At 39.6% G+C, this 16,557-nt stretch overlaps 1 protein-coding gene across 1 annotated transcript; it reads left to right on the top strand.

Moving 5' to 3' along the window:
- The first annotated feature begins 8,486 nt into the window (after positions 1-8,486).
- LOC139613507 (protein NDRG1-like) lies at positions 8,487-16,543 on the top strand. Its single transcript, XM_071470205.1, has 12 exons — positions 8,487-8,818; positions 9,384-9,489; positions 9,821-9,941; positions 10,047-10,109; positions 10,249-10,309; positions 10,740-10,826; positions 14,403-14,459; positions 14,607-14,773; positions 14,947-15,046; positions 15,183-15,218; positions 15,328-15,379; positions 15,525-16,543. Exons 1-12 carry the CDS (start codon positions 8,768-8,770, stop codon positions 15,755-15,757), a joined length of 1,134 nt encoding a protein of 377 aa, XP_071326306.1. The 5' UTR covers positions 8,487-8,767; the 3' UTR covers positions 15,758-16,543.
- Positions 16,544-16,557: the final 14 nt, after the last annotated feature.

Here is a 16,557-nt window from a genome sequence, read left to right as displayed (position 1 = left end):
TTGTTGCTCTTGCAAACAGTTCCTGCTATGACATGTCTGTCTGGACCTTCTCTTGTTTTCCTTGTCTCCCTCTACCCCCCCTTCCCTTCCCTGTAATGACTAAAAATAGACAGTCCTTTGAGCTACCAGACAGATTGGACAAGTCAAACGTTTGAGGCCCAGTACATGGAATTAACTTTCTCCTTAAATGACAATAGCACCAGGTTGTTTGTTTTCCTGCGGCTAAAGAAGTGTGTAAATCCACAGGGTCATCAGTCGATGTGTTCATCCAAAAATAAAATATAAAGGGTGAAAATAGCGAGACTAAATTTCTAAACCCACTGCCTCCAAGGAAACCTTTAAGTAAATCCATGCAGCTTTGGGTTTTTGAGTTTTTTTAGGATTCGCATTTAAGTTGTCTGTATCCAGTTTGTTTACAAGGTCATGGTATGGAGTCCAGACAGTCACAAGGCAGTCATGGGCACAGAGCAAGCTGGGGCCTCACCTGGCTATCAATCATGAACATGACTGTTCATGCATGCACAGAGCTTTAAAAAACACATCTTACCAGCTAAAATTAGCTGCAGCACTATTTGAGCAGTTCATGACATTAAAATCTGTGTTCATGATCATGCCTGCTGCTCACATGTAGCTTGAGTGTGTGTATATGTGTTGTTAGGGCTGGAGCTGTGTCTGTTGCATGCACTATGGTGGCAAAGTCTTGGCTACTGTATTATGTTATCCACTGATTTTTATTATTACGCTGACCTGTCACCTTTTTTTTATTCTGATAACAAGTGTGAATATAGCCACAAGTGGTGATTAGTAGGCTTCAAACACAAAGTGACAATCAGATAAAGACCTTCAGAAAGAAGCAGCTGAAAAAAGAGCTGAGTCACCTTGGCCTAGTTTGAAGACTTTGGCTGTGACTTAAACATAGAATAGAAGTGAAACGACATACTGTACAGTTTACGCATTTTAGTTCTTTTAAAGCTATTTTCTTGATGAAGACATTCACACATCCAAATGTCTTAGATGCAAGTGCGTTGGAGAGTGTCACTTAATTCTTGAAAAAATAATAAACCACACACTGCTCTTGCTCATCACAATTTATTGATCATCCTGATATTTCAGTCTCTCGAGGCGCATTTAAACAGTTCTTACAACCATGATCTTACTTAGATAATGCTTTGTGTGTACTCTGTCATATTATATTCCACACACGAGATGAGTGCAGTGTTATGTATTTAAGATCATGGTTGTCAGAACCTTTTAAAATACGTCTTGTGAAAATCTAGAGAGGCCGATCGTTAAATTGTGAAGCTGAGCAACAACTCTAAATGCACAGATGTCATCAGTGTGATAGAGACAGGAACATGGGGGGAGAGAATGGAGCATGACACACAACAAAAGGTTTATATTTCTAGAGTTTAGTTGAGACTATAAATATAAGTTATAGATACAGTTTGGGTAATTGAGGCTCACTGATTTCAAAGCTTTTATATTTGCTCATAAAACAAATTAAGTATCATGCAGGTGCTCAGCTTGTCTAGGTATCAAAAAACTGAAATGGGTTTTTATTGTTTTCACAGGTTGAGTTAAATGCACAATGGATGTCTTTGAGAATTACTGTAGAGGTGGTGTATTAACCAGAATTTTAAATTTACAGATAAAATGATTCTGGTGGACACAGATATGTGTCAAAGGTTTGTATGTATATGGTACATTTTACAGTAAAACATTTAATATAACCGTGGCCTCATTTTTTAAAACAAAGCCCAAAACTTTTACAACATTTTTGTCTAAAGTGTAAAAAAAAGTGAATCAACCCTGGTGTCATTTGAATATGTCCTTTTGCAGCTACTCAAGTGAACTGATTTTAACGATTTGGGAAAATACACTGACTTGGTAATTGAGCTTTGTTTACAGAAAAACTTTCTCCTCACATTCTTTATAACAAACTTGTGTTATTTGTGTGTTAAGTAAATTAGACTGCACCATCACAGACTTGGGTTTAAAATACCTAAAACAACTATTGTCTGTCTCAGTCCAGATGTCTACGGTCAAATCTAAAGGCTATGAAAAATTTTGGCACACGTTAGAGGAGATAGTCCCTTATTCCCAACACTTTTAACCGCTTTTTGTGTTTACAAAAAATATACACTAATATACACCTGAGACGTCATCGCCTCTACTTGTCCTCATTGTTTCTCAGATCCACATAATCTCCCTCTCAAGGCTTCCTCTATCTGATCCTCCTGAAGACCAGTCAGGTCCAGTGTGACCATCTGTTTTGATGCTACAAATGGCAGTGCACTGGCATGGTTGCTGCAATGGCTTCTGGAAATGTGAGCTGACACCCTGTAGGTCAACCCTCAGCTGGCAGTCTTGTGCTTTTTGAGGAGCCTAAAGGACACTTTGGGCGCTGGCTGTGGCCTCATTCCCAGATTCATGAAAGCAGTGGGCTGACCTGCAAAGACTTCAGCACTGAATCCTTTCACCACAGCCACAAGGAAATGTCAAGGAAGCGTTCAGGCCTTATTTTTGTAAACCAGACATTGCTGATGGTGATGATCATGGTCATTATGAATCATTATGCTCAGGGTTGCCTGCCAGAGTTGGATTAAAGTAGCAACTATGAACAGGGATAATTTATTGCCTTGTTTTCTTATATCAGTGTAAGAACTCTTAAATCATAGCATCAGTGATAGCACAGATAAATAATATGACCACTGCACTTTACGTCATTTGATCTTGAGTCAAGCCAAACTTATCCTTCATTTCGTAACTTGTTGGTGTGAGATAACATAATGTGTTGCATTTGGACTTGCTGATAAAAGTATAATAATTCACTGTTCCACTGTCGAGAATGAGAACTGAACTACTGACACTGAAGTCATTCTATTATGAATAAATATCATTTTTATGACATTAAAATCATGCCGCTGCCAAAGTTTGAGTTGGTTGCAGAAAAAAAAAGACAAAAATGAAATGATTTTAAACTAAACATGCTGTTGCAATGTTTTGTAAGTTTTGTGTGTCCCTTAGATAATTCTTCATCAGCTTGAGTAAATGCTGTAGAAATAGGTTCTTCTTGGTAAGCTATCCTTGGCATTATGCAATCATTGGTGCTATTTAAACCTCCTATCACCTCTATAGAGGAGCGCTAATCTGGATCAGTACCTTCTCGTCTCACCCTGTTGTATTTGTGCCTGATGAACACAAATTTAGCTTTGAATGGAAAAAAAATAACAAAATAGTGATATAACCAAAATATAAATACCACATATAACCCAGCCAGCCTATTTAACAATGTTACTGATATCTACAACGACTAAGCCAAATTACTGATTATAATACTACTGACACTAACTGTAATGGCTTTTATTTTACTAAATATTTAAGGCTGGTTAAAGCCCACTTTTATCTGCAAACTACTCAGAAATGAATTTAATCTGTCATAAATCCACCCTCTGACTACTGACTCCTGTGTATGTTTGGTTCTGTGTCATTCATTCCTGATGAATGACTAAAGTGGGAATCCAGGCAAGTTCAACATTTCCACTCATTTACAATGTTGATATATATACAATTACGCAATTCATCCCCTCCCCTGGAGGAGATTGTAATTCTGTCCCTCAGGCACACCACTCATGCAGCAGTGTGAAATACTATGTAATTCCCTGAGCAACTAGGAAGAAACTAGATATGAAAAGGAAGCATAGTCGCTCACAACAGGCATCTTTTATACTGTAAGCTGACATTCAGCGTTTCACACATGAGTCATAAGTGTTGACAACATCTAAAGAGCACATAAACACACAATGGCAGTATTCAGTTTTATACCTATGTTTAGAGGATGTGATGTAGCAACAGGTGCATCCCTATGCTGGCAAACCAAGCTTCTCATTGGCCAGGACTAGATGGTCGATGGTCCAAAAGGTGATCTTTCAGGGGCTTTCTGTTTTGAGCTGAGCAAACATTTTCAAGTATGACTAGATTACTCTGATGAAATAAAAAAAAAAAAACAAGTGCGCCAAAGTTACATATGGTAAATTGGTTTGCAGTTTTACAGGTTGACTGCAGTACATGTAGCTGCAGTTCATGATGCACTACAATATGATAAAAACATTATATATATATATAGTGCAAAGAGATACTGTTTAGGGCATTCCCAGGAAATTAAATATATTAAACCTGGTATGGTATTTTTTCTAACTTTTTTGTTTTTCACTAGTTAATAACTGCATAGTTTTACCTTTTATATCATATAAAAATAATTCAGTTAAAACAGAGAGAAAAACATTTACTCTTTGATTGGCCTGGTCTTGACATTTACATTAGAAAACTGTCTAAATCAATCAAAATTGAACTCTGCCTGAAACAAGCCTGAACTCTGTAGCAGTGCCGCGCGCGTGCTAAATCTTCTTTTGTATTTCTTCCTTCCTTGAGCCTGGAACTGACAATATCACCACAACTCTCACACCCAATCATACTGAAAAAGGAGTCATGGAAAGGGCCTGTGTGCTTTACAGATAAACTTGCACACACCCTCAAAAACATACTTACAGGACAAGTCACATACACGGATGCAAATAGAATGAGGCTCAGAAGAAAATCCATTGCATACCTACTAACAAACATCCCACAAACATCCCACAAACAACACACACACACACACACACACACAGTCAAGCATGTGGCAAGCGGCAGCAGCTGCTGTGTGTATAATTAGAATGTTTTGAAAGCTGAGAGTCGGACAGCAGGACTTTCACCTGCAGACTAAAGAGTTACCATGACAACCAGGAGTGAGCATGACAATACAACATTATTATATCAGCTATTTTACATATGTATATAAGCTTGGTGCCCTGAAGTGAAGAAACTACAGGAACAGAATGGAAAGAGAAAGCAAACAAAGTGTGGGATAGATGCCTTTATGAAAGGTGTTACAAAAGCAACACACAACACAACGTGTTCATAACACACTTGCAGGTGGTTATATAGGAGGTTATACTATCAATACTTGTAACTCAACAATCACTTCACCATATGCTGGGACTTCTGGCTTTCAAACTCACTTTCCATCTCACAGTCCATCCCTTCTGTTTTGGAACAGCCACACCCACGTGAGATTTCATTACAAAAAACTCTAAATGATTTCCTTAACTATCTTGTTATAGTATATTCTATGATCATTTACATGTACAATTCAAGCTATATATGTGAAAGCACACAAATGAATTCATCTAAATAATAGATCTACCGCTCTTTAGCTCATTCCAACAGCTTCTAGGTATGAATAATGACAAATGTGAAATGTCTTGCATTGCAACATGAGATTAAAGCTCATGTTACACATTTAGCATAGTCTACATATTTTAGTGGAACACTTTGTGTGCACATAGCAGGAATAAAAGAACATCAACAAACAAAATCTAAAAATCTAATACGAAACAAAAGTAATATCAAACAGGTTTATCAGGTGAGGCAAACAAAGCAGTGTGATGAAATCCTGACCATCAAGCTGCCTGTTGACAAGCTGCATCCAGAAAGTCGACATAGGACTCCATCTAGTGGACTCAACTGGGAAATGACACAAAGGTGGAGTGTGTGCTGGGTGACACTGGAATCTGATCCTCCTCTCCAAACCAGATGAGCCGTTTATCATGCATTTATTTACTGGTCAGAAGCAGCAGGAAACAAAGACATATTTTGAGGTCACCTTTTAGATTAATTGCAGTTTCAAATGACTAATTGATCACTGCAAGGTTTGTAAAACTTTTCTTTCAGTACGATTAGGCTACAAGATTTAATCATTATGTTTGCATATTTTTACAGTAATTGGTAATCTAATATATGATACAGTAGAAGAGTTCAGGTGGCATCTATATATTTATAAGTATCCCAAGTGACAACACCTGTTAAATGACACTTAGATTTTCTACCTAAATTTTAGTGAAATTGGGGAATCGATGCAGATTAAAGACAGCCACAACACATCTTTTTCACTAATAATATTTGATATGTCCCTGTAGGTAAATCACAGGTGTAAACAATAAAATGAATGATGGCTGGATTCCATGTAGCCGCTTCAGTTTCAGGGTCCTCTGCGTGCTGACTCACTGTCTGGGACACTTGGATAGAACACAACAAGCCTTGTCCGCTGTGAAAACAGCTGACCTGACTTCCTTCTTTTGCTTAAGAAAATAGTTTTTCAACATATGAGGACACCATACAATAATTCATGCACATGCTCACATGACCTAGACATACCATTTTCAAGTTTTGTAGTCCCCTCCTCATTTTTTTTATCAGTGGTTTCTTAACTGTACTTCAGTACCTGATTATGCTTCCCACGCGATGAGGGGTGACTTTAGCGCAGTATTCTGTTCAGGACAGAAGGTACAGGAATATGTATCAGGTTGTTTTAGTATGAACTGGTGCACTAAATTGTAATTTATATATAGTCAAAAACTCAATAACACATAATAACAATAATAAAATAATTTGTTGCACAAAATAGAATTGTTATTGACTGCTGCTGCTCAGTGTAACCTCTGTGCTGTCAAACGCCTTTGTCAAACAGTGATCGTTTGACCTGATTTTAATAACAACACACTCCCAAAAACATGGGACAGTAGTCAGTGGTGAAATAGGCTAGCAGGCCAGAGCTTAGTCAGGGTTAGTATGATAAATTGACTTCAGACTGACGTGAGACTGAGTAAGACCCATCTGCTGTCCTCTGCTCTTCAGCCACCACTAAATGGATTAAACCTGCTGCGCACACAGAGCTTGCGTCGAGGCAGTGGTGGCATTACATCTTAAAGAAGGTGATCACAGTGCAGTCTGTTGTGTTTCCGTTCAGCCAGCTGTTACTGTCTGCTGTGACGTCCACCTGCTACCGTCCAGACCCCTAATGCACATTTTAATTTGTCGATCTAGGGGGTAACCTGTATGTCAGTGATGATAACTGTCATATTGTTACGCAGACAGTTGCAGATATTCATGACGTGAAGGAATCAGTGGGGAAAGACCATTTCATTTAAGAGCAATTAAATTAACTTCAATGTAATGCAGTTTGTAGATGTGGAAATCTCTGCCTACCACTTTTATAAGCATCAAATTTAAAACCCATGTAAACTGAAGTAAGAAATGACACAAAATAATCCAAAAAGTAATAACCTGAATTCTGGCTTTCCCCTTGCACTTAGTAACTGTGTTGAAACAACAGCTGTTGCTCAAGGTTAAGCTATTAAATTGGTATGATTTCTAGGATTGCCACTTACTTTTGTATTAGAGTGCAAAAAAAAACAACGAAAGAACATCTGGTCTGTAGCCTCTATCAGCCACTTTGTTGTTTTCTCTTGAATAATTGACTTACAGTGGCAGGTAAGGGTTTCATAGATTTTCTTAAAAGTTTAATCTCAAAGTCCCCAAACTGCCTTGAAAGTGAACTCAGCAAAAAGGACAGGGTCTTGTTCATACTGAATGTTGCTTTATCACAGTGCTAATGAGGAAGAATGAGGAAGAGTAACTGTGTTTCTGTCTTTGTGTTGGCAGACAGTTCAATCAATAACATTCACATGAGTTTAGGCATCAAATCATAGAGAGACTGACTTTTTTTTTTGTTAAAAAAGAAAAAATGCAAATATAAACTGCAAAAGAAATAAATGCACAAAGGTGAGTTTGTTTATGTAGCAACTCTTTAATTTCAGTAAAGGATCACATCTGTTTTGTTTCATAGACTAGTAGTGAGCAGAGGAAACTACCAGCATTTCTCTCCAAAAACAGCTTTAAAATAAAAATAGGTGAAGTCAATAGTGCATCGACTCAAAGGATTTAGCCTAGACTCACCTGTTGTACATGTTTTTGTTTAGGTGTTTGCAGAGATGACTAAACTTGCCACAAACCTGAGCCGAAGGAGTTAATTTGGCTGTATAAGAACTGTATGACATTCAGGGAGTTCAGAGAGGCAATCCAGATTAAGTTAACATGCTTCAGTATCAGGAGGTCAAGGTCACTGAACTGCAGGGAGCAGAATGTTTTGCTACAAGGAGCAGATGGCACGCCGCTGAGATTAGACAGCTGACCTGCTCATGGTTTGGCTGAAGGTGTTTTTGATTCCCCTGATGCCTTGCAGCAAAATATAACAAGCTTTACTTGTGAATTTTACTTAAGTTTGCAGGTATCAAGCTCATTACAGGACACATTAAATCAGATTCATTTTCCTACAATAACAATAGTTTGTTCGTTTTCCATACATGTCAGTTTTTATCTACAATACATAAGAATACATTCAAAGATATCTGATAAAGGCAGAGATACAGATTTGCAAATGCCTTAAGGTGCGTGAAAACTCCGCAATAAAGTTGTGTTTTTGCAGTGTGCATGTTCTGGTTAATTCCCTGTAGAACTCGAGTGATGTCTCTGTTGACATGCAGCAGCCTGAAGTCAGATTAAAACAGGAAGAGGCCAGTTGGCCACGTGTGAGCCAAGTTGGAGTTAGAGCTTAGAGACAGATCAGTGGTAGAGGATATATAAACCAGCTCAAACATATAGTCTGTCACAAACATACTGTTCAGCAGTATCGACTATACTACTTACACCATCAAGTCGTTTCTTACTACAGGACTGTCCAGAAAAACAAATTAGGAGAAAAATTCATTATCTTCAAAAATCCAAACTAAGTTGAGAAACAAGGAATCACCCTACACAGAGGATCTCTGCTCTGCACCTGCTGCACATCTCCTTTGTTTCCTTTGTGGTCTACTCTGCATCAGCAGCCATGGTCCTCGAGGAGAACGAGTGTGACTCCGTCTTTGAGCCCCACATCACTGTGAGTATCACAGAGAGCTGAAATTAACCTTGAGGCTGGATTCACTGTTACAGCTCTAATACTTGATGATTACCTAGTTAACTCGTGGGTTTTGTCTGGCTATGGAGCCTACTAGTCAGTCAGTTGGGTGTAATATTGTTAACATCAGGATCTGGTTTCAGTTCACAGTAAACATATGACATAAAATTGTCTTTAGAGAAACCATCTTAACTGTGCACTATACTCGTAAAGCTGCTTATTAAGTTTCTTGGATTTGAAATAATCTTCGAAATTACCAAGACGTACTCATATAATTTACTTTGTACTTAAGAGAAGGTAGTTGATGTTAATACTGTAATACAGTGATACCATTGTTCATGGTGAATTGGCATCATTGTTTTTGTGTGACACCAACAATCAAATGTCCTCTATAATATATTACATATTCGTGCTATTTAGGAATTTGTAAATGTGTATCTCCAGCTACACTCAGAGGGCAGGAAGCACAACGGGCCAATGGGCAACACAAAGAAGTACCATGTCTGGATAATCTGAACATGTGACAGAGTCTGTGTTGTTGTTTTAGGAGGAGCACATAGAGACTCAGTATGGGAACGTCCACTGCGTCATGACAGGGAATCCAAGGGCAAACCGCCCCGCCATCCTGACCTTTCATGATGTTGGACTAAACCGTAAGTCTTGTCTCTTGACTCCACAACAATGCCTAGTGCCAGTGTGTGCACACAGATATGGTGCAATATCGCTGTATACAAGTGGGAAACATTTCCAAACCTTACCAATGAAGGACAAGGTGTATTAATATCTTTACACCTAAGCTAATGTTGTCATATCAAAGTTAATATGACAAATGATTTATTCTTATGGTATAGTATATCTGTATAGTACATATAGTTCAGTAGTGTTTACTGTACGTTTCGTATGTGTCATACTTTTGTCACTGCAAACTAGACCTAATTCTGTATGTTAATAGTGCAGTGATGTTTTCGGTTTCTCTTCCTGTAGACAAGACGTGTTTTGACACTCTGTTTAACCATGAGGACATGCAGGAAATCCTCAGACATTTACCCATTTGCCACGTTGAAGCACCAGGACAACATGAGGGAGCCAAAACTCTCCCAACTGCGTAAGGAAACTGTCCTCATTACTCTGTCCCTTTTGCGAATGTAATGCTGTAATTGCATCATTATTTAATTTGAGTTTGACAGTGATAATTATTCTGACCTCTCAGGTATACCTACCCTTCCATGGACCAGCTCTCTGAAACACTCCCCGCTGTCCTCAAACACTTTGGGTAAGACAGACCTGGAACTCCTCAGATCTCTCAGAGTTAATCTGATATTTACCAAACACTTTGGGTTGGGCTCTTCTTTTAATTAACCCCTGACATTTGACTGATTAGCCGTTTGACCTTCTGACCGCGTGCTTTGCAGGTTGCGTACGGTGATTGGACTGGGAGTCGGGGCAGGAGCCTACATCCTGGCAAGATTTGCTGTGAGTTCAAATCTCTTCTGTAAATCCCATTTGAAGTTGAGACAGAGAGAGAGACACCTAGTTTGCAAAATGTAAAGTTTGAATCTTTACTCTTTTCAGCAGAGATCTTTACTTGGTTGTGATTCCTCCTTGTGTACATGATCACACATAAATCAGATCTATGCCAGGGTTACTGATCACATCTTTCATGTGAAGAGTTAAATATGTTCCCTACCTAGAGATTTTTATGGACAACATGGCTATTGTTAGAGACTGTAAAGACTAAAGACTAAGACTGTATCGATGGTAGAAACTGATCAAAATCTAAGACTGTGGAAATCAAGACTGTGATCTGCCAGTCCAAGAGTAACACAACAATACATTGTAAATACTCATGATTGTACAAAAAATTAAAAAATGGGATAACTTTATTGTGTCAATATGTTTGCAGTTGAATCATCCAGATATGGTGGATGGATTACTTCTGATCAACATCAACCCCAACCCTGAAGGAATAATGGATAGTGTTGCAAACAAGGTAAATAATATGTGGTATTTGTGTATTCAATTCAATTCAATTTTATTTGTATAGCGCCAAATCATAATATACATTATCTCAAGGCACTTTACAGGGTAAGGTCAAGACCTTACTTTGTTACAGAGAAAAACCCAACAGTTCCCACAACGAGCAAGCGCTTGGCGACAGGGGGGAGGAAAAACTCCCTTTTAACAGGAAGAAACCTCCAACAGAACCGGGCTCAGGGTGGGCGGCCGTCTGCCTCGACCGGTTGGGTTTAGGGGAAGATAGAAAGAGGGGGAGGGGGAGGAGAGGGGAGAGAAGAGAGAGAGACCAGGAACAGCTGTGTCGGTAATGGCGTTATTAATAATAAAGACAGGTAATAGTAATAGTAAAGATGAGTAGTGGTGGATCTGGATCCTGCTGCTCCCGAGGCAGAGATACCTGCAGAATGAGGACAGAGAGAGGGAGAGAGAGGAGAAGCACAAACTACGGGAGAGAAAAAAAAAAAAAAAACAAAGTTAATGGCATGAAGTCATTGAGAGAGAGCGGGGGAGAGAGACAGAAATAGGGAGAGAGCGCCCAGTGAATCATGGGAATCCCCCAGCAGTTTAGCTCTATAGCAGCATAGCTAAGGGATGGGTCAGGACATACCCGAGCCAGCCCTAACTATAAGCTTTACTAAACAAGACAGTTTTAAGCCTGATCTTAAAGGTAGAGAGGGTGTCTGCCTCCCGAACCCACACTGGGAGCTGGTTCCACAGGAGAGGAGCCTGATAGCTGAAGGCTCTGCCCCCCATTCTACTCTTACTAACTCTGGGAACCACAAGTTGACCTGCATTTAGAGAGCGAAGTGTCCTATTGGGAAAATAGGGAACTATAAGCTCTCCAAGGTACGATGGTGCCTGACCATTAATGGCTTTGTAGGTGAGGAGGAGGATTTTAAATTCGATTCTGGATTTTACAGGGAGCCAATGCAGAGAGGCTAACACAGGAGAGACGTGATCTCGTTTCCTCGTTCCTGTCAGTACTCGTGCTGCCGCATTCTGGATCAATTGGAGGCTTTTTACTGAATTTTTGGGACATCCTGACAATAAAGAGTTACAGTAGTCCAGTCTTGAGGTAACAAATGCATGAACTAGTTTTTCAGCATCCTTTAGACATAGAATGGGTCTGATTTTAGCAATATTGCGCAGGTGGAAGAAGGCTGTCCTAGAGACTTGCTTTATATGTGAAGTAAAGGACAAGTTCTGGTCAAAAATGACACCAAGGTTTCTGACTGTAGCACTGGAGGCCAAGGTGATGTCATCCAGAGTCAGTATATTATCACATAGTGTATCTCTGAGGTGTTTTGGGCCAATTACAATAACTTCAGTTTTGTCTGAATTTAAGAGTAAGAAATTACTGGTCATCCAGATTTTTATGTCCTTAAGACACACCTGAAGCTTGGCTACCTGGTTAGTCTCACCTGGCTTCATGGATAAGTACAGCTGGGTGTCATCTGCGTAACAATGGAAATTCATCTGGTGCCTCCTAATAATGTTTCCCAGAGGAAGCATATATAGACTGAAGAGCATTGGTCCTAGCACAGAACCTTGTGGAACTCCATGACTGACTTCTGTGATGATAGAGGAGTCATTGTTAATCTGAACAAACTGGAGTCTATCTGACAGATATGACTTAAACCAGCTTAGTGCGGTTCCTTTGATGCCGACCATATGTTCTAGTCTCTGTAATAAAATCTTATGATCGATGGTGTCAAATGCGGCACTAAGATCTAGTAGGACAAGTATAGAGACAAGTCCATTGTCTGAGGCTATGAGGAGATCATTGGTAACCTTAACCAGAGCTGTTTCTGTGCTATGATGGACTCTAAAACCTGACTGAAAGTCTTCAAACAAACCATTCCTGTGCAAGTAATCACATAACTGGCTTGCAACGACCCTCTCAAGGATTTTGGAGATAAAGGGGAGGTTGGATATAGGTCTATAATTGGCTAAAACGTCAGGATCAAGAGTAGGCTTTTTAAGTAGAGGTTTAATTACTGCAACTTTAAAAGCCTGCGGTACATAACCAGTTGATAAAGATAAGTTAATCAGACTTAATATAGAGGTGTCAAGTAAAGGAAAAACCTCTTTGAACAACCTTGTTGGAATGGGGTCAAGAAGACAGGATGATGGTTTAGATAAATAAACTGTTGAAGTGAGCTCAGGGAGATGTACAGGAGAGAAACAGTCAAAATATAAGCCAGTTACAGTTGACTCTGAGGCTGCTGAACTGGACAATACATCTGAACCAGCTGTGGGGAGGAGATGGTGAATTTTTTCTCTAACAGAGACAATTTTATCTGTAAAGAAGCTCATGAAGTCATTACAACTGAGGGCTAAAGGTATAGATGGGTCAACAGAGCTGTGGCTGTCTGTCAGCCTGGCTACAGTGCTGAACAGAAACCTGGGATTGTTCTTGTTTTCTTCTATCAATGATGAATAATAGGATGTTCTGGCTTTACGGAGGCTTTTTTTATACGCCAACAGGCTGTCTTTCCAAGCCTTTAAAGATTCATCCAGGTTAGTAGAACGCCACCTTCTTTCTAGCTTCCTTGAATTTTGCTTTAAAGCTCGTGTTTCTGAGTTGTACCATGGAGCTAGCCTTCTCTGACTCACTACCTTCTTCCTCAGAGGGGCCACAGTATCTAGAGTTGCACGCAGTGAGGCTACAGTACTATCAACAAAATCATCAACCTGTGTGGCTGTGAAGTTAAGAGAGCTGTTCCCTACTGCATTGATACATGGCAGTGGGCTAAGTACTGATGGGATCCTTTCTTTAAATTTGCTAATGGTATTGTCAGAGAGACACCTGCTGTAATAGATTTTTTCCCCAGATGCTGTGTAGTCCATGACTGAAAACTCAAATGTTAACAGAGAATGGTCAGATAAAAGAGGGTTTCTGGGAGAAACTGTTAGGTATTCAATGTCAATCCCATAAGTCAGAACCAGATCAAGGGTATGATTAAAAGAGTGAGTGGGTTCATTAACATGCTGAGAGAAGCCAATTGAGTCTAATAATGAATTAAATGCATGACTCAGGCTGTCACTTTCAACATCTACATGAATGTTAAAATCACCCACTATGATGACTTTATCTGTGCTGAGAACTAACTCAGATAAAAAGTCTGAGAACTCAGATAAGAACTCAGAGTAAGGAGCAGGAGGACGATATACAGTAACTAGTAGGACTGGTTTTTGTGTCTTCCGGTTTGGGTGAGACAGACTAAGAATAAGGCTTTCAAACGAATTATGATTAACCTTATGCTTGGGATTCAGTAATAAATTGGAGTGATAAATGGCTGCCACCCCTGTGTATGTGTGTGTTGATTACCCATCCTGTATTTCTGTATTTCAGATATTACTTTTAATCGATACAACCATCTGAATGAATGGATAGATATTAGATTAGACTTGACTGATTGTGATACTTCAGCTGCTATGGGGGTGTTAAGTGATACCTGTATTTGTCTCAACTTTTACAAGAAGAAGCGTTAACTAGTGTTTATCCTCTCACTAATGTAATTGTGTGTATGTTTTGTGTGTTTTACAGATCACTGAGTGGACCCACACTCTTCCAGACACAGTCATCTCACACCTGTTTGGAAAGGTAAGGTATCCTCTATTATGACTGGCTTCAGTAACCATGACAACAAAAGTGGAAACACACTGTACATGTTGAAAAACTCAAATATCCAATGAGTCTTAAATAGCAAACACAGAATATCTCAGTCTAACTTTCCAACTGAACTTTCAGGAGGAGATCCAGACCAACCATGACCTCATTGCTACATACCGTCACCACATCACAACAACCATGAACCAGGCCAATGTGAGCCAGTTCTTCCGCTCCTACAACAACCGCACTGCCCTGGAGGTGGAGAGGCCTGTTCCTGGAGGAAACATCAATGTCAGGACACTCAAGTTAGTAAAAGATATTCCTCGTTCATGGTTACTCTGGACCTATATGTCAGCCAGGAGCCAGCAAGTTCCTGCTTCACAAATAACAAATCCACAATCTGTAATTTGTCGGGCACAGTCAAACGATGTGTGTCACCTCCTCTGCCTTTAACACCTGTCTATCTGCTGTTTTACAGGTGCTCCACTCTGCTGGTCGTAGGAGATAATTCTCCAGCTGTGGAGGCCGTGGTTGACTGCAACTCTAAACTCAACCCCACCAAGACCACACTGCTCAAGGTAACCAGATGACGGAAGAAAAAAAAAACACACCCATGCACACATTATGAATGTATACCATGATGGAACAATTTCAGTTTATTGATTATTATCAGTTCAGCTTTAAGTCCACACTGTTTGTGCTTTGCCCTTCTAGATGGCAGATTGTGGAGGACTTCCTCAGGTGGATCAGGTAGGCTGTGACATTTTATTGGCTACTTTACTGACAACAATGTTGAATCTCCACCTCTGATTGGTTGGAAATGTATTTACAGTAAAACTTCTCATCTTTCCCTCCACAGCCAGCCAAAGTGACTGAAGCCTTCAAATATTTCATCCAGGGCATGGGATATTGTAAGTAACTATAATTTAAGCCTAAACCCAATTTTAATCTCAAATTCTTGAGTCTCTGCAAGTAGAATAAACTCTAAAGACCAATGAAGGTTGCAGAATATGAAGATACAGAATTGTACAAACTTGTCTCTCCTCTTATCTCCAGTGTCCAGTGCCAGTATGACCAGACTTCGCTCACGGACAACCTCCAGCTCCAGCATCTCATCCTTCGATGGATCTCGGAGCCGCTCACACACCAACGAGCTGCACCGTGGCCGAACACACTCCCATGCCACCGAGGAGAAGCGCGGGCGCTCGCATACTGACGTCTCCATGGAGAGTATTTCCAAGAGTAATGTGGAACACAGCATCTCAAAGTCCACTGAAGTGGCATACTAGAGTACACTCTGCCCTAAATCCCATGCACTTAATTCAAATTATACCTCATCATCTCTACCCATTTTACCCTGCACACCCCTCTTTACCCCTCTTCATTTGGTAATGCCCTTTCAACTGCACTATCTCTAGCTGAAAGGTCACAGGTCATACCCCCATGTGACTTTCTTCCATCCCTCTTCTCTCCTTCTCCATCCCGCTGTGTCTGTACCCATCCATTTAACATTTTAAGTATATTTTTTCTTACCAACTGAGCCTCCTCTCTTCACTGTAACCTGCCCTGAACTGTTACTCTTTCCTTCCTTTTTTTGCTGTGTTTTTTCTCTCTCCTTCTGTTTATGTTCTTGTCTTTGTTTACTTTTTTCTTCTCTTTTTCTCCCCTTTGACCCTGCTCTGCTGACTCCTTCATTCTCCAATAATTATAATAATACACACTACACGTGGATGACATTCTCTGTAAATTAAGTCCTTAAGCTGTCACGTGTTTCTCTAAAATTCAGATGAGTAGTCATGTATACTGAGTATAATCAATATGTAAAGATACAATATTTCCTAGTGTTAAAACCAAAACTGGATATTCATGACTGTAGGAATGTGTATTGATTTTATGCAACTTTCACAGCTGTGTATTATTAATTGCAGGAATATGTTACGAACATACAGTACATTTTAGTTCACAATATATTTGGACTTGCTTTGTGTGTTGAATTCAATCTTTACAACAAATGACTTCATGTAAGTGCTATGTAATGCTATCAATCAGTGATTAAACATTTTACTGTAAACAAACATCTTGCTGTGTG

Source organism: Trachinotus anak, unplaced genomic scaffold, assembly GCF_046630095.1.
Source record: "Trachinotus anak isolate AG129_WGS33_773 ecotype Australia unplaced genomic scaffold, CSIRO_AGI_Tana_v1 ptg000032l, whole genome shotgun sequence".
NCBI lineage: Eukaryota > Metazoa > Chordata > Actinopteri > Carangiformes > Carangidae > Trachinotus > Trachinotus anak.
The sequence above is the reverse complement of the archived record's forward strand: the minus strand, read 5'-3'. Positions and strand labels throughout refer to the sequence as shown.

Excerpts from the sequence above, each read along its gene's own strand:
- LOC139613507 (XM_071470205.1), top strand. The coding sequence starts at position 8,768 with ATGGTCCTCGAGGAGAACGAGTGTGACTCCGTCTTTGAGCCCCACATC. Across the intron at positions 8,819-9,383 it reads TCTTTGAGCCCCACATCACT|GAGGAGCACATAGAGACTCA; the intron begins GTGAGTATCACA and ends TTGTTGTTTTAG. Across the intron at positions 14,774-14,946 it reads ATCAATGTCAGGACACTCAA|GTGCTCCACTCTGCTGGTCG; the intron begins GTTAGTAAAAGA and ends GCTGTTTTACAG.